This window comes from Microcaecilia unicolor, chromosome 4, assembly GCF_901765095.1.
Source record: "Microcaecilia unicolor chromosome 4, aMicUni1.1, whole genome shotgun sequence".
Classification (NCBI taxonomy): Eukaryota; Metazoa; Chordata; class Amphibia; order Gymnophiona; family Siphonopidae; genus Microcaecilia; species Microcaecilia unicolor.
The window spans coordinates 102,159,016-102,184,682 of NC_044034.1; the positions used below are offsets into that span (position 1 = coordinate 102,159,016).

A 25,667-nucleotide genomic window follows, 5' to 3' on the forward strand; every position below is an offset into this window, starting at 1 on the left:
AGAGGTGATAGAGTGAATAAGGGTTTTGGCAGTGTGCTCAGAAAAGAAAGGATGAACTTTGTTGATATAACAGAGAAAGAAACGTCAGGTTTTAGCAGCCTGTTGGATATGTGCAGAGAAAGAGAGAGAGAGGAGTCAAAGATGACCCCAAGGTTAAGGAGCTGATGAGACAGGGAAGATGAGTTATCCACAGAGATAGAGAATGGGGGAAGAGGAGAGGTTGGTTTAGGAGGAGAGACAGGAAGCTCTAGGATAAGCAGCATAAAATCTGTTTTACTGTTCTGGGGTCTTGCCAGGCACTTGTGACCTAGATTGGCCACTGTTGGAAATAAGATGCAGGTATGTCCCAGTATGGCAACGCTTAAGTTTTTATGTTCTTTTAAAATCAGTGCTTTGGTAACATCCGAGGTAAAATATCCACGTTAGTATTTTCACACAGTAAGACAATAACAATACTAGAGGAATTTATCAACATTTTGTTCTACTGCAAAAATTATCCTACTTTTGGTTTAGGGTGTTTACTGCTTTTATTTTTTTATTGACATATTTGGAGCAAGTTCTGAAGCAAAAGTTTGATAAATCTACCCTGTAAACTGTCCATGCAAGCAGTTGCAGAATCCAGAACAGTGCATATAAGCACATTAACAGAGGTCAAAATATGTGGCTTGGCAACAAAGTTGTACCACATCCGTCTCTCCTGACCATGGCAGCTGGCAGACTTTATCATGACAGTAATGAATTTAAGTCACTTTCACAACTCACAAGAATATAAGACATAATATTCTGGGTCAGACCAAAGGTCCATTGAGCCCAGCATCCCGTTTTTATCAGTGGCCAATCCACAATCACCCAGCATGATCCCAAACAGTACATCCATTGCTTGTTGCTCGCACCCAGAGATAAGTGGTGGCTTTCCTATGTTTACATGGCTCATAATAGCCATAGCTTATTTAATCTTCCTCCAGGTACCTGTTTAAACCTTCTTTGAACTCAGCTATGCTAGCTGCCTTCACCACATCTTACAGCAACAAATTCCACAACTTAAATTGTTTTGAATATGCTACGTATTAGTTTAATGGGATTTTTCCTAGCTTTGTACTATTTGAAAGTATAAACAACATTCCCTATTTACACCGCTCAAAATTTCATATACTGTAGGTGAAAGATTTATCTTCAGTAATGGCTAGCTTCAGTACCTTCATATAAATACTATCTATCTTGGACTGGCAGCTGGCTTTCAGGTACTTGCTTATTCTAATTTAATGTGCCCATTGTTGTTGTTTTTTGTATAATCAGAAAACATTTTTAAAATTATTTCAGAACTTGATACATTGAAAGTGATCCCCGAGGCAACTATGTGGTTAATTTCTATTACAGGTGTTCCTTGTATTACTGTTCTGTTTCTTTTTTTGTGTTTCATTTTATTAATGGCTACTGTGAACTGTTTCTCTGCTATTGTATGAAAGATAGTATATCAAATTTTTAATAAACTAAATTCTACAAATGGTATTGCAGAACTCCATTGTTTATCCTTCTTCCACCAGGGTCTCTGAGGTCTATTTTCATTTAGCGCTACACAATCTAACTCTGTAATCTTTTAAACTTCTGGCATTTACATATAGAGGCATATTTTCAAAGCACTTAGCCTTCCAAAGTTCCATAGAAACCTATAGAACTTTGGAAGGCTAAGTGCTTTGAAAATATGCCTCTGTCAATTTAGTTTACTTTTTTCTTTTAATGTATATTCACAACATGCCTGGTATTGTGTATAAATAGTTCCAAATATTTTAAAATGTTACTTTCATTCAGATGCACCTGGGCTACTTCAGCCTTTATCACCACCTCTTTATCAGAATACTCTAACTTCCCAATTTTGCTGGTATCCTTTGGGTACCAACAGACAGGTTTCACCCTAGTTAAAAGCAGAACCCATCCTTTTGGAATAGGCTCTGCCTTCTCAAAAATGTTGCCCATCTTATCTATGCATTCAGACTGTGGAGCTTGGCCTGCTTTTGAGGTCCTTCATGTGGAATGGGAAGCATTTCTAAGAAAGCTATATTGGAGATTATGGATTTCAGTTTTCTACCTAAAAACCTATATTTGGCTCCCAGAACCTCCCCTTCTGCAACTTCCTATCTCTTTGGTACTCAAAATGTACCATGACAATTGGCACTTTCCTAGCACTCTCTAAAATCTTATTTAGATGACATGTGAGGTCAGTTACCTTTACAACAGGCAGGCAAGTTACCAGTGATCCTCACATCCACTAGTCAACCAGCTACCTACTTACTTAATGAGCAAAATGCCAGTTGTAATGGCTCTTCCCTAGAAACCAATAAAGTTCTCTTTCTTTCTGGGAATGCTTAATCTGATTTAAAACCCCTTATAATTACTTGGTGTAGTTTATGTTGGTATAATCAATAACCAATGAAAGAACTACAATATCCACTTGATATGAATCCTCAATTGACTTAGGTTGGAAAATCTCCCTCTTATCTTAAGAACAACAATGAATAAATACATCAAAGAATATGTTGATCTAAAATCAAATCATCACTGGTGACTACTAGTTATCTGTCCTTTTCACAGCTTTAAAACAATTTCCCAGCAAACCAATACTCAAACAGATATAGCATTTACTATCAGCACTCCCACATTTACAAGGAATTACCTGAATTCACTTCCTGCTCTTTGCTTTCATTAGTTAATGGATTATCATGCAGCTTTAGGTAGATTTCTACTGCTGATTTAGCAGCTCTGAAGTAAAACACATGTTGCCTAAGCACATCTTCCAATCTCAGTAGATCCACGTAGGCCCGTAGGGTCATCTTCCTCATACAATATGTATGGAAGTCAAACTGATCATCCGTTATCTCAAAAAAATGCTTTAAAATAAGAAAGAATACAAAAAAATCAGACAGTGTAGCAAAAAACTGTTACAAGGTTAAAATGGAGCGGATGAGCTGAAGTGCAAAAGTCAAAGATGAGTTGAAACTGGAACATATGTCATCTCTTGATCTACAATTCAACATGGACTTTGTTGAAGATATGGTACATATTTGACAACTCAGTACCATATGTGTAAAGGAACACTGGATATACTCGGTGTGGAACATAGCATTTCAATTTTATTTTATTTGCCTAGTGTGTCCTCCTGCATTTAGCCAGTCATTCTGGTGGTTTTCACCAATTTTCTTAGTTCCATATCTGATACATATTCTGTTGTTCCTTGCAACATTACTTTTAATTTGATCTTTGATGATCATACAGAATTCTAAGATATTTTATAGCATATAGCAAAGATACTTACCTGTAGCTGGTGTTTACCAAGGACAGCAGATTGCTTATTCTCAAATGAGGGTGACATCATCTGATGCAGCCCTGGTGCGGATGACGATTCGCTAGCACTAGAGAAAGTTCTAGCAGCACCCCACTGTGCATGCACTGGTGTCTTCCTACCCTACGCTTGAGTGCAGGTCCCCCAGTCAGGTGAAAAGCATAAAGAGTACAACCAAAAACAACTCCTACGGAAGGTGGGAGGATGGGAGAATAAGCGGCCTGCTATCCTCGGAGAACACCACCTACAGGTAAGTATCTTTGCTTTCTCCGAGGACAAGCAGGCTGAGTTATTCCCACAGCTATCAGGCTCACCGAAAACAAGAAAGCTAGGATAATGGAGTCTCAAAACATTGAGATTAAAATCTTAATCAACCTGAAACTATATACATGCTAGGAGTAGGTGCAGCCTGGCAGGGCCGCCGAGAGACTGGGCCGGGCCCGGGACAAGGCCGCCCCTGGGCCCCCCCCCCCCCCCCACTGCCGGGCCCTTGCACTATATGTAGATCCTTCAAGAGGTAGTGTGTCATGATTTAGGCTCTACACCTTTTCTGATGTTTTGGTGCCACCTCAGTAAAGCCAAAACACAATCTCTCCACTGCAAAACACTATACACAAACTTGTGCAAAAACCCACTCATAACCTTACCAAACCATAACAGCATAACAGCACTAATTCCAAGGACAGGACGAACTACAACCTTATGCGTGGAAAGGCAGCACTATAATTACACCGGGCTCTAAAACACCAGTACACAACCTAATAAAAAACAAAACAAAAAGGGCTGCAAATACTACACACTAGCAGAATACTGTACCTTGATCACACATGAAAAACACATGGCAACAGATATGACATAAGGAACTAGAAATAAAAAAATATGAAGGCAAAATACTGAACTAGAAAGTTACCTCAAGAAGTCAGACTCAGCATGCAGCAATACTAGAAAAATTGAAACTTGCATAAAAAATATCACAGATACACATTTCCAAAAGCTGACATATTCCAATTAATAAATTCTGAATAAAATACTTTTTTCTACCTTTGTTGTCTGATCATAGTTTTTCTATTCGCTTTGGTCCCAACTTCTGTTTTATGCAGTGTCTTCTTTCCATTTGATATTTTTTCTCTCACCATCCTCCAGTGTCCTTATGCGTCCTGTCTACCATCTGTAGCCCTGTCCCTATCCTTCCTCAAGTTTCGGCATCTGTCCTGAAAGTGTTCCGATCCAGCCCTTAAATTGAGCATTTCTCCTCACTCTCCTCCCCTCCATCCATGTGCATGTATTTCCTGTCTTCCCTCCCCTCCATCCATATCCAGCATTTCTCCTCTCTTCCTTTTCCCTCCATCCGTGTGCATCTCCTTCCTTTGTCTTTCCTTCCCTTCATCCTTGTCCATCATTTCTTCTCTCTTCCCTGCCCTCCACTCCATCCATCCATGTTCAGCTTTTCTTCTCTCTTCCCTTCCCTCCATCCATGTGCATCTCCTTCCTGACTTCCCTCCCCTCCATCTATCCATGTCCAGCAACTCCTCATTCTCTCCTGGCTTCTCCTCCATCCAACCATATCCAGTAAATTTCCTCTCTCCCCTGCCCCCTCCAATCATCCATCCATGTTCACCAGTTCTTCTCTCCCCTCTGCCCTGCCCAGCAATCTCTTCTCTCTCCCCCCTGCCCTTTTGTCCAGCAATCTCTTCTCTCTCCCCCTGCCCTCTTGTCCAGCGATCTCTTCTCTCTCCCCAATGCCCTCTTGTCCAGCGATCTCTTCTCTCTCCCCCTGCCCTCTTGTCCAGCAATCTCTTCTCTCTCCCCCCTGCCCCTCTTGTCCAGCAATCTCTTTTCTATTTTCTCTCCCCCTACCCTCTTGTCCAGCAATCTCTTCTCTCTCCCCCTGCCCTCTTGTCCAGCAATCTCTTCTCTCTCCCCCCTGCCCTCTTGTCCAGCAATCTCTTCTTTCTCCCCCCCTCTGAGATCCAAGGCCTGCCCCCCCCTCCGAGATCCAAGGCCTCCCCCCTCCCTCCAAGATCCAAGGCCCTTCTACTACTGCTTATCATTTCTATAGCGCTACTAAACTCCCTCCCTCCCTCCCAGATCCAAGGCCCCCCTCTCCTTCCGTCCATCCAACTGAATTCCAAGGCCCCCCTCCGTCCCTCCCTCCGAATTGCAAAAGCGATCTTGTTCTTACTTCGTTGGGGGTTGGCGAGAGCAGCATGCAGAAGAGAACGCAGGGAAAAGCGTGCAGGCTCCCGCTTCAGCCTTCCCTCGTTGTCTGTGGTCCTGCCCTTAAAGGCGGGACCAGAGCTGAGAGACAGACAACGAGGGAAGGCTGAAGCGGGAGCCTGCACGCTTTTCACTGCGTCTGCGTGCTGCTCTCGCCGTAACCCCCGACGAAGTAAGAACAAGATCGCTTTTGCAATTCGGAGGGAGGGACGGAGGGCGGGCCCTGGGAGTCGGAGGGAGGGAGGGACCTAGGAGTCGGACGGAGGGGCGACCACCCACGGACTCGGCGCCGGGCCCCCCTGGAGGCCCGGGCCCGGGGACTTTTGTCCCCCCTGTCCCCCCCTCTCGGCGGCCCTGCAGCCTGGAACAGAATAAAACAGGGCCTAGGAAGATTTGTTGGATTCTAGACATAGAACAAATTCTATAGAACTGCCTGTCCAAACAAACTGTCACGTCGGTATGCTGATCCAAACAACAGTGGACTGAAGACCATGTTGCAGACTTGCAAATCTCCTCAATGGAGACTGATCTCAGGTGGGCTCTAACATTGTGAGCCGTGACATGTCCCTCAAGAGTCAACTCTGTCTGGGCTAACAAAGGAGATGCAGTCTGCTATCCAATTTGAAAGTGTGCATTTGCCGATGCTGGAACTGATATCTAACTCCAAATCTTCCAACAATCCTCTTGCTTAATATATTTTGATTCGAAACTCCCACCCTGTTAAAGGTGGTACCCATGGTTGTTATGCTGGTACCACTTGCCGAACATGCTTAACCTCCACTTTTCTGCCCATCTCTCTAGTCTCTCTTCTTCATAAAAGGGAGTGTTTCTAAATCCAAGATTGCACATATATAGTTCAATAAATAAATGTTTACGGCCCCTGTACCATTTTCAGTGTTTTCTGCAGTCTCAAATATGGATGCATTTGATATTAAATAATTGACAGAAATTGTGCAGACATACTGTAAGAACAAGGGAGGCCCCTATGAGGGTGAATTCCCTGAAGGTTCATGGTACGATATCCACAAACAAATGGTAAACCATTACCAATAATACAAAAAGAATGCAAATAAAAGAAAATGTCTTTTCATCCAAAGCATGTGTGCAGGGCTCCTTAGTATAAAACAAACAAAAAAAAAATACTGAACTGGCCACTCACTGCATACAACTGACCAGATTTGAGAGGAATCAATAGCTCGCTACTTTCTTGCCCAAAGGTGACTAATTTACTAGGTCCTGTTAACTTTTGCATTTACATGCTGTAGGAAGTCTAGCACTATTTCTTAAACCTAGCTTCACTGCCTCTTGTGTTTTGTTAGTATTTACCCCTTTGTACAGTTGACAAGTCTCAGATATGTGAAATCAGTTGTCATGCAGTTGTCTGTTTATTGATGTAACTTCTCTCTTAAAGAAACAGGCTGAATGTTTAATCATGCCATTCAACAAGACCCTTTTGGTTTTGGTGAATAGTTAAGGGTATTTCAGAATGGAATGGTTTTTCATTCTGTGATCAGTTGATTAAATGTGAGGATATTTTCTCCTTCCCATAGCTCATGCTGCACCAGGCTTCCATAAGGTTTAAAGTATGATTGGAAAGGCTGCTAAGGCAACAGAAAATGGTAAAACTCAGGCCTGTGGCCTTGAACAAATCTTGCCTTATGCTTGTGAAGGCAGAATGAGGCCATGTTAGAAATGACACACTAAGCGCACTTCACAACTAGTTGCATTAAACCTTCAGTGACAATAGATAGAAATAACCATCTGAAATTGTAAGCTTGATGTTGCTTATTCTTTGGATTCAACAATTAAATTCTTGAGGATCTTAACTGACCAGTTTCTTTCTTTTGATTGCCAAATTTCCAAATTAGTTTTGAAAGTCTTTAATTCATTGTGGAAACTTAAAGATTCTTTTCAAGATCAGTGTTTGACACTTTAGTTCAGTCTAGTCTTAACCAAATTTGACTACTGTAATTCAATTATCAGGTATTAAGCAGAGTCTCCTAAGAAAACTATAAACTGCACAAAACATGGCTGCCCACCTTATAGATCGCTGCATTAAAGCTTCTCCTCTTAAGTATCTATATTGGTTACCTATCAATGAAAGAATTTCATTTAAGCTTTGTGTTCTTGTTCATCAGATTGTTTATGGTATCTTACCATCTTATATGATAGATCTCACTAAGTTATCACCACGAAATGCCACCTCATCATCTAGAGAATATCTTGTATAAAATTTCCCAAGTTGTAAAAACTTAACCTACAAAACTATCCATAAAGCTAATTTTTCTTACCAAAGTACCAAACTTTGGAACTCTATCAGACAGTCAATATGTCATTTAGAAATTTACTTAAAGCCCACTTCTTTAGATCTGTGTTCAGCTAATATGAAAATAATTTTTTTTTAAATAGTTGTATTCTTATATTATATTGCCTTGTAATGCTTCTTCTTAATTTGTTACATAAGCCACATTGAACCTGAGCTTTCTAGGGCAAATGTGGGGTAGAAATGTCATAATAAATAAATAATGCAGCTACAATTAGACAAAAGCGACTTGAAAGCTGTCCAGGGGAAACAGAAAACTAAAGAATAGGGATGTCCTGATCTCCAGTATCCAAATACCAAACTATCCCAAGCCTTCCTTGTCTAGTTTGACTCCTTTCACTTACTTGATGACTCACTTCAAGCACCTTAGGATGATTGGAAGGATACAGGCTCAGAATACAGATTAAGGTTTGTGATGCCTTTGATATTGGACACTTGTGGATGCCCCAATGTGTCAGGTTCTCAGGTTCAGAGCCCACAGGGCTGGGCTCTGGAGCAAACGTGAGCCCTTGGGCTGCTGACGAGGAGTGACAGCAGCAGGCAAAACCCACCAACCAACGCTGGGCAAACACACCGACACCGGCAGGGACTGCAGGCACTGCCCAGTGAACCGGAACACATGGACTGCAATCCCCCAGACTGGAGGACACAGGACTGGAACACACACCGGACCGGAACACACTGGACTGGAGCGCACCAGACTGGAACACACTGGACTGGAGCCCACTGGACTGGTCCGTACAGCTTCACCTGCACTTAGCTACTAAGCCCCCCAGGAGTTGAGCTCCTGGGTTCGAGTAGCTGGCAGGACTTACTGGATACCGGATGACATAGGGACCAGGACTGGAAACAGAAGTGCTCCTAACCCTAAACTGATCTACGTGCTCCCAAGCCCTAAACCAGCAGGAGTGTTCCTAACAGTAAACTGACAAAAGGACTTCATAAGCCCTATACTAAACAGGAGCTCCTAAGCCCTGCTCAAGAAAGGGACTTCCTAAGCCCTAAACTAACAGAGCAGGGAACTAAACACAAAGCTAACACAGGTGCTACTAAGCACCAAGCTACAAGCAGAGCTCTACACTAATAAGCTAAACACAAAACTAACAAGCTACCTAAGCACTGCTCTAGCAAGCTAGATACAACTAACAAGGTGCTTCCTAAGCACTACTCTGGCAAGCAACCAGAAGAGCTCCTAGCACTAAAAGGGAAGACAGGGGAGCCACAAGGAAAAAGAAGGGAAGCTAACACATAAGCCAAAAGTGATTCTAAATCACCAAACACCAACAGCAAAGACTGCAATGCTCCCAATAGCACAAACACCAGAAGTACTTCTAACAGCAAACTCTGCAGTGTTCCTAACAACACCAAACCCTGAAGTACTTCTATCAGCAACAGAGCTTCCAAAGCCCTACACACAGCAATGCTTCCAAAACCAAGAGGGAACAGCAGGGGAACCAAAAGGGAAAAGCAGGAAAGCTAAACACACAGTCACCAGTGCACACTGCACTAACACTAACCTGGCCCTTAGCAAAAGCAAGCAGGGAAACTAGACACAAAGTCAGAAGTGCACACTGCACCACCCTACCTAAAGCAAACACCACTGTTGCAAAGGCCCTGAAGGAAACAACACCACTACCTTATCAAGGCCCTCCCTGATGATGTCACACTCCCTAGACCTAGGCAAAAGCACACTGACCCAGAGAGGCCCAACCCACACCAATGCAACACTGTGAAGCACTTGAAGCCAGTACACCCAAAGAGAGATAGAGCAACTCAGGCAACACACACACAGGTGCAGTATAGTGAAACAATTAGAGCCATGCTGCTGGAAGCTGCCAGCACAGAGAGACAGAGCCAGCTCAGAAAGGACAGAGAAAAGAAACAGAAGCCAGCTAAGAAGCTGACCCCCAGGAAAGAGGTAAGTTTGAGAGGGGTTCAGACCCCAATCATAACACAATGTTAACAGCAGGCTAGGGGGTCAGAATAAATTAGCTTTACAAATTGAGCTTCTCCCACTGCAGACCAGAAAAATGTGCAAAGTTATGAAAATCAAGGTATTAATGACAGCTTCAAACTGTGTGGCTATCCCAGTTAAATGGGGTATTCCCTGTGCAAAGTGAACAGGCCAATGACATTTTAGAAACCACTGCCCCCCCCCCCCCCCCCACTATGGTGAGAACAGAATTGGAATTCAGGTCCTCAACCAGTTAAATCTGGTAGTGGATATGGCTAATCTTACATTGTGACAGTGCACTGGAATTCCCAATGCTTCCAAAAAACTTTGGTGCATGAAGTCATTCCCATGCAATTGGCTACGCAGTGCACAAAAGCAGATCAGCAGTATGATCTGAGTGCAGTTCCCTCAGAGGTGGCTGACATTTCAGTTCGGGCACAAGACAAATTAGACTGTGGCAGGATGCTCACTGAAATCCTGTTGGAAGGAGAGGATCCTCTACCAAAGAAACAATGCCCAGTACCTCATCAGGCAACAGAGTCAGTAACTAAGATTGTAAAGATACTGGAAGAGATGGGTATGATTAGACCTCTGTCTTCTACATGCAACTGGCTGGCAGTTAAATCAGAGTGGCTCATTCAGACTCACTATAGACTTGTAGGTCCTAAATCAAGTTTCAAAATCTGTGGTGCATGTGGTAGCCTTATACCCTGAAAAGATCTGTAAACTGAACCCCAACTGTAAAGATTTTCTGTCTTAGACATACCTAATGGTTTTTGGAGTCTGCCTCTGGACCTCGAATGCCAGTATAAGCTTTTCAGTGGCTGCAGTATACAGTGGGGGAAATAAGTATTTGATCCCTTGCTGATTTTGTAAGTTTGCCCACTGACAAAGACATGAGCAGCCCATAATTGAAGGGTAGGTTATTGGTAACAGTGAGAGATAGCACATCACAAATTAAATCCGGAAAATCACATTGTGGAAAGTATATGAATTTATTTGCATTCTGCAGAGGGAAATAAGTATTTAATCCCTCTGGCAAACAAGACCTAATACTTGGTGGCAAAACCCTTGTTGGCAAGCACAGCGGTCAGACGTCTTCTGTAGTTGATGATGAGGTTTGCACACATGTCAGGAGGAATTTTGGTCCACTCCTCTTTGCAGATCATCTCTAAATCATTAAGAGTTCTGGGCTGTCGCTTGGCAACTCGCAGCTTCAGCTCCCTCCATAAGTTTTCAATGGGATTAAGGTCTGGTGACTGGCTAGGCCACTCCATGACCCTAATGTGCTTCTTCCTGAGCCACTCCTTTGTTGCCTTGGCTGTATGTTTTGGGTCATTGTCGTGCTGGAAGACCCAGCCACGACCATTTTAAGGCCCTGGCGGAGGGAAGGAGGTTGTCACTCAGAATTGTACGGTACATGGCCCCATCCATTCTCCCATTGATGCGGTGAAGTAGTCCTGTGCCCTTAGCAGAGAAACACCCCCCAAAACATAACATTTCCACCTCCATGCTTGACAGTGGGGATGGTGTTCTTTGGGTCATAGGCAGCATTTCTCTTCCTCCAAACACGGCGAGTTGAGTTCATGCCAAAGAGCTCAATTTTTGTCTCATCTGACCACAGCACCTTCTCCCAATCACTCTCGGCATCATCCAGGTGTTCACTGGCAAACTTCAGACGGGCCGTCACATGTGCCTTCCGGAGCAGGGGGACCTTGCGGGCACTGCAGGATTGCAATCCGTTATGTCGTAATGTGTTACCAATGGTTTTCGTGGTGTCAGTGGTCCCAGCTGCCTTGAGATCATTGACAAGTTCCCCCCTTGTAGTTGTAGGCTGATTTCTAACCTTCCTCATGATCAAGGATACCCCACGAGGTGAGATTTTGCGTGGAGCCCCAGATCTTGTCGATTGACAGTCATTTTGTACTTCTTCCATTTTCTTACTATGGCACCAACAGTTGTCTCCTTCTCGCCCAGCGTCTTACTGATGGTTTTGTAGCCCATTCCAGCCTTGTGCAGGTGTATGATCTTGTCCCTGACATCCTTAGACAGCTCCTTGCTCTTGGCCATTTTGTAGAGGTTAGAGTCTGACTGATTCACTGAGTCTGTGGACAGGTGTCTTTCATACAGGTGACCATTGCCGACAGCTGTCTGTCATGCAGGTAACGAGTTGATTTGGAGCATCTACCTGGTCTGTAGGGGCCAGATCTCTTACTGGTTGGTGGGGGATCAAATACTTATTTCCCTCTGCAGAATGCAAATAAATTCATATACTTTCCACAATGTGATTTTTCGGATTTAATTTGTGATGTGCTATCTCTCACTGTTACCAATAACCTACCCTTCAATTATGGGCTGCTCATGTCTTTGTCAGTGGGCAAACTTACAAAATCAGCAAGGGATCAAATACTTATTTCCCCCACTGTACATGGCCTGTGCTGCTCCAGGGTTACAAAGAATCTCTATTTTCCACAAATATATGCACGAAGCCCTGGCACATATGTCTTGCAGAGAAAATGCCATACAATATGTAGACATTTTAATTCAGTCTGAGGATGAAGCTGCACAATGGGCTCATGTAGGAGAGATTTTAGAATCTTTTCAAATTCCAGCTGTGTAAGTCACAGATCTCCTTTCTAGGGGCTACCATTGGCCAGGATGGTAAGTCTGTATATTTTCAGAGAGTAGAGCTGATAACAGAAACTACCACTTCCTACATATCAGAAATCACTACAGTCCTTTCTAGGATGCACGGGGTTCTGCCGGGAATTTATGCATAACTATGATGAAGTGGCAGCTCCATTGTACACCCTGCTGAAAAGTAAAGATTATGTTTGGGAGGAGAATCACATAGAGGCTGTGATTAAACTGAAGCACACTGACTTCTGCTCCTGTCCTGACCCTCTCTCCCAGACCACATACAGAATTGTTTCCTATACTCAGCAGTTGGAAAGAACAGTGTAGGTGTAGCCCTAACAGTGCCTAGGAGGGGCAGATTGCCCAATTGTTTTCTTTTCCAGAGTTCTCACTTCTCCTGAACTGAAAATGGGAACCTGTGAAAAACATGTACTGGCTGCTTATGTGATTATGCAAAAGTTTACACACATCACTGGTATGCAGCTACCACACCCCACCCAAATTCATTGTGGAGGGCAAGTTGGCTCGTAGTAAGATTAGGACTGACAGAATAGTCCATTGGACTCTGATGTTGCAGGCACAGAATGTAAAGTTTGAATTACTAAAAGAGCTTAAAGTACAAGTTGCCAGAGGTGGGATATAATAAATAAATAATCTTACTGGAGGGGCAACCCCATGACCACCAGTCCTCACCAAGTACCCCCAATCATATAATCTTTAGAGAACTGGTACTGCCTACAGTATATATTGATGGCAGTAGCCAGTATGAGGGAGGCAGGCGACTAGCATGCTTTGCCACTGTACAACTAAACCCCGATAACCAAGTGATTATGCTTAGGCAGTACTCCTGTGGATCAGCTTCAGCACAATATGGTGAGCTGGCTGCATCTGTGGCTTGTTTGCAGCAATATCAGAATTCTCACCCATACAGATGCTTCACATCTACCCGTTCAACTCCACTCATTATTTTATAGACCTCTATCATATCTCCCCTCAGCCGCCTTTTCTTCAAGCTGAAGAGCCCTAGCCGCTTTAGCCTTTCCTCATAGGGAAGTCGTCTCATCCCCTTTATCATTTTCGTCGCCCTTCTCTGCACCTTTTCTAATTCCACTATATCTTTTTTGAGATGCGGCGACCAGAACTGAACACAATATTCGAGGTGCGGTCACACCATGGAGCGATACAAAGGCATTATAATATCCTCATTTTTGTTTTCCATTCCTTTCCTAATAAAACCTAACATTGTTAAACATGGTTTATGATTTGTTAAAAATCTGGGAAAGACAAGCCAAGTATTGCTCTTACACTTAAATGCCTAGTGTGTGTGGACCGAAGGGCTAGATAAAGCAGTTGCACTCATTAATTTACAAAATGTATAAACCATGCTTTACAGACTGGAATCTAGACAAGGTGGTTTACAATACTTATAAACATTCAAACAATATAAACGATAAAATAAAACAGATCTTTATCAAAATCTTAATATAAAAATCAAATCATACTCAAATTTGAACTAAATATTTTTGCAAACAGCCATGTTGTTAAATGACCTGTGGAAAATAGTATTTTTTTTTTCATTTCTTTGAGTTTTAAGGGCAAACGTTTCCAAAGGATGGGGACTATACATGAAAAAACATTACTGTGTGTCTGAATTTTATTTATCTCTTTAATGGAAGAAATTTGGAGATTTTTGATCTCACAAGTTCCACTTAGTTTAAGATCATATCAACACAATTTAGTTGCTAGATAGTAGTGGCCACTGCTATTTCCTCTGTACATGATACACATGAAAACATTGGAATTTAGCTAAAATTCTGCTGAGATTACAAAGGAAAGATTTCATTTCAGCAATACAAGTGACAATTACTTCTTCAGACATAACACAGACATATCTTGAGCGCCCTTTACTAAGCTGTACTAAGAAATGGGCTTAGCATGTCCTTTCGTGGGACTTTCCTGTCTGCTATGCACCATTTTTAATGTAGCCATCAAAAAGAGCGTTTTCCTATTTGCTGAGGATTAGCATGTGGCCTCAAGTCATTTCCATACCCTTAGGTCACTTCCCCGCAGAAAAAGGATCTATAATGCTAACCCCCATCCCTAAAAGTCCCATGGCAAAAATTAATGATGCAACAAATTACAGGTCAGTGGCTTCTATCCTTTCACCAGTAAAGGTGATTGAGGGCATAGTTTATCACCAATTTATGGATTATCTGTCCTTTTCCCTTTTTAACCATGCACAATCTGGCTTCAGATCCAATTTATTTTATTTATTTTTGTTACATTTGTACCCCGCGCTTTCCCACTCATGGCAGGCTCAGCACAGAAACAGTCCTAACCACATTAATTGCTAACTTCAGGAAAGAAATTAGCCGAGGCAGGAAATCATCCTTATACAATTTGATATGTCACATGCATTCGATATGGTAGATCAAAATTTGCTACTTGCACTAATGGACAATTTAGATATAGGAGGGTCTGTGCCAAATGGGTTCCAAGGATTTTTAAAATCTAGATCCTATCAAGTCAAATCTCTTAATTCAATCTCCCCCCAATGGGCTCCAGACTGTGTTCAATTCTGGTCGCCACATCTCAAGAAAGATATAGTAGAATTGGAAAAGGTGCAGCGAAGGGCGACTAAAATGATAGCGGGGATGGGACGACTTCCCTATGAAGAAAGACTAAGGAGGCTAGGGCTATACAGCTTGGAGAAGAGACGGCTGAGGGGAGACATGATAGAGGTATATAAAATAATGAGTGGAGTGGAACAGGTGGATGTGAAGCGTCTGTTCACGCTTTCCAAAAATACTACGACTAGGGGGCATGCGATGAAACTACAGTGTAGTAAATTTAAAACAAATCGGAGAAAATTTTTCTTCACCCAACGTGTAATTAAACTCTGGAATTCGTTGCCGGAGAAAGTGGTGAAGGCGGTTAGCTTAGCGGAGTTTAAAAAGGGGTTGGACGGTTTCCTAAAGGACAAGTCCATAAATCGCTACTAAACGGACTTGGAAAACTCCAAAATTCCAGGAATAACATGTATAGAATGTTTGTACGTTTGGGAAGCTTGCCAGGTGCGATTGGCCGCTGTCGTGGACAGGATGCTGGGCTCGATGGACCCTTGGTCTTTTCCCAGTATGGCATTACTTATGTACTTATGTACCCATCTTATTCTTAGAACCACAACTCTATTGCTCACTGCCCTACCATGCATCCCTAAACTGTATTGTATATCCGCGTTATTTTACATAAGTCACATAGAACTGAGTTCTCAACTCAGATGATAGTGGGGTATAAATCCAATAATTAAATAATTATGATGCCCCCCTTAGGAAAAGTGATCAATGCCCATTGTTATAATAATTTTATTTATGTGGATGATGTCACCATCTACATCCCTTTCAAAGGTTCTATTGAAGAAGTGCTATCATCAAATCTAAACCTGATGGAGAATTGGGCCTCCACCTTTAAATTAAAATTGAATAGAGAGAAAACATTTCTGTTACTATCTAACCCTCACTGCGAGATAAACAGTCAAAACTTCACAACTGATATTGTAACTTATCAATTGGAGTCCCAGCTAAAGATACTTGGCATAATAATTGATTCCTACATGTCATTCGGCATCCAAATCCAAGCAGTCATCACAAAAACCTTTAAAGCAATGTGGAAACAAAAAAACAAATCTGGCATCAATTCCCTAATGATATGTTTATAAGCTTACTACAAACATTAGTATCACACATCGATTATTGCAATGTCATTTAGGTTGGCTGTAAGGAATCTTCCTTGAAAAATCTGCAGACAGCTCAAAATACAGCAGCCATTAGTCTACAAGGCTACAAGATTCAAAAGTTTAACCTCTTTGCTTAAAAAATTACGCTATGTACATTTGTTTTCAAAACTCTATATGGCTTAATCCCTGACCAGTTGGTTGATCTCCCCCTTTGCAATGTTCTCCCTGGTTCAATAGATTATATAACCCTCTACTATCCCAGTTGCAAAAATGTAATCTACAAGTCAATCTACATGTCAGGATTCCTTTACCTTTCTACCAAACAGTGGAATTCCCTCCAGAAATTCATCATATGGGAACTTAATTATTTTATATACTCCGGAAATACCTTTAAAGCATCTCTGCTTAAACAATTTCTCACAGATAATCATAATTAAACCTCTAATTGTACAATTATTCAATTTCTGAGTTCCGTATTTCATATTAAATTTACTCAATCCTCATTGACTTTGTTACTACTTAATGTATACAATCCCACATCACTTTTTGTACTGTTAATCACAATGTTGCTAGCCACATTGAACCTGATCTATTGGGATAATGTGAGATATAAATCAAATAAATAAATAAATAAATAAATAAAAACACTTAGACTCCTGCATTAAGTCATTGTTATTCAGTTAGTGCACGCTGTCAGAATGTTAGCTGAATAGCGCTTCCACACCCATTCTCTGCCCATGATGCGCCCCTTCTCCAAAAAGTTTTTTTTTTAAATTTAAATCTTCTTTTATTAATCAATCAGGTACAACATTTTGGTTCAAAACAACCAGGTAGAACTTGAAACAGTTTCCGATATAACAATGCACCTTATAGTTTCAGCAAAGTTTTATACAAAACAGTTCCTCTTTTTCCTCCCCTCCCACCACCCTCCCCCCCCCCCAAAAAAAACAACTTATATATATATATATATATATCCCTTGACATCCTTCATAATCTGTTTAACACAAAACTGCGCGCCCTCGGAGATAGCGATTGGATATAACCGTCCCATATCTCCAGGAATTTCTTTCTTCTCTTTGGGGAGGACCCCACCACCCTACGCTCCTGCAGCAGCAACTCATACAGCTTGTTTCTCCAAAGCCAGTAATCTGGCGGTTCAGCCTGCATCCAATTATTCATAATAAGCTTCTTCGCAATTACAAAAAGTTTTTTTTTTTTTTTTAAACCCACATGCTTAGTGCATACAGATGGCAAAACTAAGTTGGAACTCTCCAGCATGGCCCATGTTTGGTGTGTGTTAACACCTAATATAGTTTGGTAAAATGGCTCCTTGATTCTTTTCAGTAGTTTATAGTTGAACACAAATATAATTGGCCAAACTGTTTCATTAGAGCTTAAAGAAACCAAGCAGTAAGTGTGCACTCATTTTAGTACAGTTTGAAAGAGTAAATAACCTTTCTCTATTTATCCATTCCATTTCACTCATGATTTTATAGACTTCTATCATATCCTCAGCTGCCTCTTCTCCAAACTGAGATTTAACCTGTTTAAGCCTTTCCTCATATGGGAGCTGTGTGATCCCATTTATCATCCTTTTGTTTGTTCTCTGTACATTTTCTGGTTCCAAAATATCCTTTTTGAGATGGAGTAAACAAAACTGCACACAGTACGCAAAAGGCAGTTGCACCATGTGCTTCCTAAATAATTCCTAAAAATTCTATTTGTTTTGATTGCTGATGCATACAGAGCTGAAGACTTCAACCCAATTGTCCATAATTTTGTTTTCCCTTATCTGTACATTTTCTGGTTTCAGTGTATCTTTTTTGAAATGGAATAACCAAAACTGCAAAGAGTTCTCAAAGGGCAGTTGCACCATGACCTTTCTCAATATAAGCCAATACTCGTTTGCTGTTTTATTTAGCAAACACTATCACACTATGCACACAGAAAAAAAAATCACAATCTTTGCCCCCTTTTTGATACTTTCAAAGAGGCCCATCCAATATTAGAGTACAATTAAAGTCCTGCTCAGCAACCAGCAGGAGCAACTTCTACTATCCCTTAGGAGAGCTAATAGAGCAGAATTTGTATAGAATTCCCCACCCCTGCAGAATGTATAAAATTCTGCACTTGCAGAATTCTACAAAGCTGCCAACATCAGCTGCTCTCTCCTACAGAGATCATGCGAGAGGAGGAGAAGGAATTGCACTGCTGCCCAACAGGTTATTTACACCTCCTTGTTGGCTTTGACCTGACAGTGTATGTGAACCACAAGAGGCCTCCCTACAGCCCTGTGGTTCACATACACAGGGGCCGACCCTCAAAACTAATGCCGGTGCTAAAAGAGGTTTAAGTGCCAGGTTAGTGTGAACATTTTTGTGCACAAAATGCTCTAATGGTTTCAGTGCAGTGCTGAAACCATTAGTACTGTCCACCTTTAAATACATTTAAATGCAGTCATTATACACCTGTAGCCATGCTCAAAAAAAAAAAAAAAAAAAAAAAAAATGTTTAAGCGCATTTAGCACAGGAACCTTTCTGCCAGGTCCAGGGCAGCATTGGAAGGGTTGGGTAGAGAGAAGAGGTGTCTATTGGACCATTTCTTTCCCTCCAAACTGACCTCACTGCTGCAGTGCCCCCCCCTAAAAAGAACAAAACAAAGCAAACAAAAACCAACCAAACAATGGACTCCCCTCTCGATCCATTTCAAGCATTAGCTCCACCCATCCTTCTCCCCAAATTAAAAAAATAAATTGTACATTACATTACCCAAGACTTATACCTACAAATACCACTTGTAGTTCACTGCGAGTAACAATAAGGATGAACCAGCTGTTCAGAAAAAATACATAGTACCCATTATAAGTCACACTTAAATTACAACAACAAGAAAGAACACTATAGTGGTCCCTCCTTTCCATCCTTGCCCTGGTAGTCCAATACTCCCCCTCCCCCAATCCAAAATTGATCTGGAGGTCTAGTGAAGGCTGGCTAACCCCCCTCCCCCACAGAAAGCAGGAGTGGCCCATTTGCTCCTGCTTCTTCAAATACTATCTTCAAAATTGTGGTACCTTGCCCAATGCGGAACATCCTGGGATGCATTGTGCAGGGTCTACCATATAAGGGAATTTCTCTTATATAGTAGTTAGACACCACCCAGTGTATCCCAGGGTGCTGCCATTTTGAAGATCATTGCTCCTGTTCACTACAAGGTATGGGCGAGGGGAGGTATTCAACCTCCGCTAGACCAACAGATCAACTTTTGATGGTGGGGTAAGGAGGGCCAGGCTGTGCCGAGCGACTGGACTGTTGGTAACTGAAGAGAGAAAGGGGGGCCCCTAGCCCGGTGGAGGTATGTTTACACTGGACTACCAGGTTAATTGGTGACCGGGGGAGAGGGTACTGGACCACCAGGGTTAAGTATCTGGAGGGAGGGATCACCCACGGGCCATTTATAATATTTGGGGGGGGGAGGGAGGCTGGAATAGGTGCCACTAGACACCAAGGATATGTTTGCGGAGGCAGCAGGGATGGTAAGAAGTGTCAGGTTGGGTTGGGGTAAGAGGCCTGCCGCAGCATGCTTTTTTCTTTTTTTTTTTGGTCAACTTTCCTGTCCGTGCCTGAGCCAGACAGACATCACTCAGGCACTGACAGGAAACTTAGAACTGAGAAGCAGATTACTACCGCAGTTTTAACACAACATTAAATTTGCATGCCCATTACTTTGAACACACCGCAGCAAGATTTTTGCACTGGTTTCGCGGTAGAATAACTACCTCAAGCATTTGAGCATCAGCCTCACAGTCAGGGTCAGCATTGGGGGGGAGGGGGGTCAAACAGGGCAGCTGCCCTGGGCTCCACAGCTTAAGGGGGCTCCTATGGGCCACCATCTCTTCCCCTTCTCGCCACCCTGATCTGAGGTCTCCCTCCATTCCCCTTACCTTCCCTATCCAGCTTACACCATGTTTTGTTGACAGGGGATCGATATGGCAGCGATTCTGATACGCTGCCTGTGACTGCCCTGGTGCTGTTCCTCTGCCACGTTCCACTGAAAAAGGAAGTTGTGTCAGAAGGGGGCAGAAGGCAGCAGAGGAACAGCATCATGGTAGTCACAGGCAGCACATCAGAACTGCTGCTGCGTTGATTTGCCGTCAACAAAAACAATGTAAGCTGGACAGGGAAGCTGAGGGGAAGGGAAGGTGACCTCGGATCAGGGTGGCAAAAAGGGAACAAGATGGAGGACCATGGGGCTCCCTTGGAGCTATCTTAAAGTAGACTGGGGGAATGGTTTGAAAGATAAGGGGATGTGAGTAGGGGAGGGGATTGAGGAAGAAATGATGAGTCTGGGAACAGAGGGGAAGAAGAGAGATGGCAGACAAGGTGGAAGGAAGGAAGAGAGAAGGAACGTTGTTGGACTCATGAGTGGTGGGGAGGGAGGGAGAGATGCTAGATGGGAGAGCAGTTGGGAAGAAAGAGATGTTGGACCCAGGAAAGGAAGGGACGGAGAGGCAAGTGTTGGCACAATGGGAGGGAAGATGGAGGGAGAGATGCCGACTCATGTGGGATAGGGTGGGGGGAGAGAACAACAGCAGGAAAGTGAGAGGGAGCAATCAGGGCAGGTCTTAGGCAGGGGCGACAGGAGTGGTCGCACAGGGCCTCGCGCCTCCAGGGGCCCCGCGGTGCTTCCTGTCGCTCCCTGCCATTGATCCTCAGCTGCTTTCCTGCCCTGCGTTTAAAAAATCGCAGTGGTAGCAGCAAAAAAGCAGGTTCCCCTCTAACCTTTAAGCCTCCCTTCTCTCTCAGCATGCACTGTGCCGCCTTTCTATGATGCAATTTCCTGTTTCTGGTTTCCGCGAAGGCAGCACAGTGCACACTGGAAGGGAAGGCTTAAAGGCTAGAGGCAAGCCTGCTTTTTCGCTGCCATGACATTTTAAACACAGGGCAGCTGGAAGGAAAGCAGCTGAGGAAAACTGAGGGCACAGATGGGGCTGGGGCTGAAAGGGGGGGTAAGTTAAATTGGGGGCTAGGGCGGGCGAGTCACTAAACATTGAGGGGAGGGCAGAGGAGAACCACTGGACATGGATGGGATGGGAGGGGACAGAGGAGAATCACTGGATGTGGATGAGAGGGGAGGACAGGGGGCAAAGGAAAATCGCTGGGCATGGATGGGTGGGGAGGGCAGGGGAGAGAGGAGAGTTGCTGGACATGGATGGATGGAGGGGAGGGCAGGAGAAATGCTGGACATGGATGATGGAGGGGAGGGCAGGAGAAATACTGGACATGGGTGGATGGAGGGGAGGGCAGGAGAAATGCTGGACATGGATGGAGGTGAGGGAAGGCAGGAGAAATGCTGGACATGGATGGAGGTGAGGTAAGACAGGAAGGAGAAGCACATGGATGGAGGGGAGGGGAGAGAGGAGAAATGCTGGACAGATGGGAGGGGAGGGCAGGGGACAGAAGAAAATCACTGGATGTGGATGAGAGGGGAGGACAGGGGGCAAAGGAGAATCACTGGACATAGATGGAAGTGGAGGGCAGAGGAGAACTGCTGACATGGATGGGTAGGGAGGGCAGGGGAGAGAGGAGAGTTGCTATGGATGGATGGAGGGGAGGGCAGGAGAAATGCTGGACATTGATGGAAGTGAGGGAAGACAGGAAGGAGATGCACGTGGCTGGAGGGGAGAGAAGAAATTCTGGACATGGATGGAGGAGAGGGGAGAATTGAAATGCTGGATATGGATGGAGGGAAGGGAAGAGAGAGGACGTGAGATGAAGTGAGATGAACATGGATGGAGGAGAGAGAGGAGAAATGCTGGGCATGGATAGAGAGGGAAGAGAGAGGAAGGAGATGCATCCTGACAGAGATGAGGGAAAGGGAAAAGAGGAGAAAAACTGCACATGGCTGGAGAAAATAGGCAAAAGCTGGATCCACTCTATACCTCCTCCAGTCAAGTCTGCAGAGGACCCAGCTTTTACCTATGATGTAGGGCAAGAAATGAAGAAGAAAGGAGGAAAGTAAAGAAATAAATGGAAAGGAAGCCCTGAAAGTGGAGTTAAGGGAGCAGATAGAGAGCAGCAAACCAATATGATCAGAAAAACAAAGTCACAAGACCAACATGATCAGAAAAACAAAGTCACAAGACAACAAAGGTGGAAAAAATCATTCTATTTTCATTTTAGTGTTTGGAATATGTCCAATTTGAGAATTTACATCTGCTGTCTTATTTTGCAATGTATAGCAATGTTCTGTTTTTCTGGTATTGTGCTGCTTGCAGAGTCTGTATGCTAATTTGGTTTGTGTCATTTGGGGTATTCTGGAGCTGTAATAGCTTACAGAAATTATTTATAATGAACCCCCCCCCCCAAAGTTATTTTTCTTATCCTGTACTGGTGTAATGTTTTCAATGAATACTGTTTATATGCGCCATGGCTGGTAAAAGGGTGTGGTTAAATGTGCCAACATTGTCCAGTTCAGCACACTATTAGCAGCCAAGTTCATACAAAGTTAATTATGTTCAGTGGAAAATAAATCTGTTGCTATCTGAATATTCAATCACTGTTTCATTATTGCTACCAAGTATTACATATTAAGGGGATTTGTTTTAATTCATTTATCTAGTCCTTACGTGCATATGGTTTTGCTTTTTAAACCCAAAGGTTTCCTACTATAGCATTTTTCATGTTTGAATTAGTTTTTGTGTACGTTTTGCTTGATTTGTCTTTATTTGAAATCAAAGAAAATGTTTAAAACATATCTTGTCAACAAGGGGCAGGGCTGGTGGGACTGGGAGGGCCCCAGCGAACTGGTCTGCACAGGGCTCCACAGTTGCTAAGACCGGCCCTGGGAGCAATGTTGGACCATTGGGGGAGAGGGAGAAGGAAGAGGGAGAGGAAATACTGGGCTACAAGAGTGGAGGTAGGAAGAGGGAGGGGAAATACTGGAAATGTCAGAACCATTTGGGAGAGGCCAAGAAGGGGTGGAAAGATAATGAATGAAAGAAGGATAGTGAATACAGATGAAGAAATGTAGTAATGGAGGGTAGATGAAAGATGTTAGGAAACAGTAGGCTGGGGCCGGAGTGATGGGAAATGGGGAAAGTTAATAGATAGCTGAAAAGTTAAAAGAAGGTGAGAAAGAAGATGAAATTTGACTGGATAGAGAGCCTGAAAAGAAAAAAAGGAGGAAAACCCAATAAAGGAAGGATCAATATGTCAGAGACAGGTGTAGTAAAGGAATAGAGCAAGAAAGGAGAGAGAAGAAAAGACAAATAGACAAAGTCACTGGAAAGAAAATTAGTAGAAGACAGACGCAGAAACTGGGAACAACATGATGGAAAAATAAAAAGTGTTTTATTAGCTAAGTAGAGAATGATATGGGGACGGGGACCCACAGTAACCGCAGAGATGGGGACAGGGGTGGAGACAGAGACCGCGTGAACAGGGACAAACTTTGTCCCTGTGTCACTTTCTACTTTGAAGCCTGTTAATGAACTGGACTGTTATCTATGTTTGTTTGATGCAGATAACAATATTTTTATTTTTCGGAAAAACAAGGAAACATGCCACAGCTAGCAAAATTTAAATGGGGGATCCTGTACATCCTGCTACCAGCACATCTTCTAAGAAGACACCTTCTATTGCAGGAGGGATGACTGTGGAAGACAGGAGAGCTAAACTGAATCCTGAGATTGTTGATGACTTCTTATTCATCCACAGATTAAAAAATCATAACATTGCTTCATAGGGCATGTTTCTCATCTCTAGGGCATACAGAACGGGTTGTATTTTGTACCCCTGGACAATTTAACAGGGTGGATTAGGATTCCTTGGGAAAGTAGAAGTCAGCTATTGTTGGAGTTGGAAGGGTAGAAGGTGGTGGTGGGAGGGTTATTATAGCTGCTAATTATTATTGGTTTCTACTTGTAAATTATACACAACAGTTGCACAGCATATTGTTCCTTTTTATACTTTAATATAAAGATTTAAATATAAAATCATAAGTGGGGGATGGAGACAGAACCTGTGGGGACAGGGCAGGGACGGAGACAGGGCCTGTGGGGACAGGGCAGGGACGGAGACAGGGCCTGTGGGGTCGGGGCAGGGACGGAGACAGGGTCTGTGGGGTCGGGGTGGAGACAGAATCCACGGAGACAGGGCGGGGACAGGGGCAAATTTTGTCCCCGTGTCATTCTCTATTAGTTAGCATAAGTTAACTTTGGGATTTGTGCATCACAGATTACTTTGTATCGTGTTTGGAGGCATAACCAGACAGTTGATTAGAGGGGGGCAGCGCTAAACTCAAATGTGGGTGGCACCAAATCTTCTCTCTGCTGCCTGCCCCCAACTGAATGCAACATATAAATGCAGAGATAGCAGGGATCTCCAGGCCCCTCCAGGTTGCCCTTCCTTTGCTGTTCCAACAGCCTGAATTCTCCAAGCTCTGCAGCCAGCGGCAGCATCCCCGAGCTGATACCCCTGTGAATGCTTGGTTTTTCTGCATACATGAAAACTGAGCATGCATTGGGGGGGGCCCCGCAATGGTGTCAGTACTTTGAGGACACAGCCATTAGCTGCAGAGCTTGGAGATCTCTGGCTGCCAGACTAGAGAAGGTGGTCTTCAATTGGTACAACTTGGGGACCCCTGCCAGCCACGGCAAGTACATAAGTAATGCCACACTGGGAAAAGACCATGGGTCCATCGAGCCCAGCATCCTGTCCACGACAGCGGCCAATCCAGGCCAAGGGCACCTAGCAAGCTTCCCAAAAGTACAAACATTCTATACATGTTATTCCTGGAATTGTGGATTTTTCCCCAAGTCCATTTAGTAGTGGTTTATGGACTTGCCCTTTAGGAAACCGTCTAACTCCTTTTTAAACTCTGCCAAGCTAACCGCCTTCACCACGTTCTCTGGCAATGAATTCCAGAGTTTAATTATGCGTTGGGAGAAGAAACATTTTCTCTGATTTGTTTTAAATTTACTACACTGTAGTTTCATCGCATGCCCCCTAGTCCTAGTATTTTTGGAAAGCGTGAACAGACGCTTCACATCCACCTGTTCCACTCCAGGGGGTGGGGAGCTGAACCCAAAGTTGGAGGGGGGGGGGGGGGACTCAGGCCCCCTGTGGTGACGCTACCCATTGTGTTCAATACAAAAGGAAGTGCAGGTCTATTTTTATTTCTTCAGTGTTGCAGAGCTTACCAGGTTTCAATTTTGTTGTTCGTAGTTCTATTTCTAATTTCTGATCCCTTGGTTCTGTATTTGGTAAAGGTCTGTCTGTGTTTCGTGTGTGAAGAAGTCATTTAAAGTTGTTTTATGTGTGGCAGTAATGGTGGTTAAGGAGATTGGGGGGATGGGGCCCCATCCTTAATTTCTGCCCTGGGCACCAGCCTGTCTAAAACTGGCCCTTCTCACAGTTGAGTCTAAGCTAGCAGAGGAGGAAGTGGGCAGGTACAGCAAGGTGA

At 43.4% G+C, this 25,667-nt stretch overlaps 1 protein-coding gene across 1 annotated transcript in view; it reads right to left on the reverse strand.

Moving 5' to 3' along the window:
- NAA16 (N(alpha)-acetyltransferase 16, NatA auxiliary subunit) overlaps positions 1 to 25,667 on the reverse strand; it is a 444,477-nt gene that overhangs the window by 88,169 nt on the left and 330,641 nt on the right. Inside the window, exon 14 of the mRNA XM_030200546.1 lies at positions 2,672 to 2,885. Within this exon, the coding sequence (XP_030056406.1) occupies positions 2,672 to 2,885 (214 nt within the window). The remainder of the gene's footprint in view (positions 1 to 2,671; positions 2,886 to 25,667) is intronic.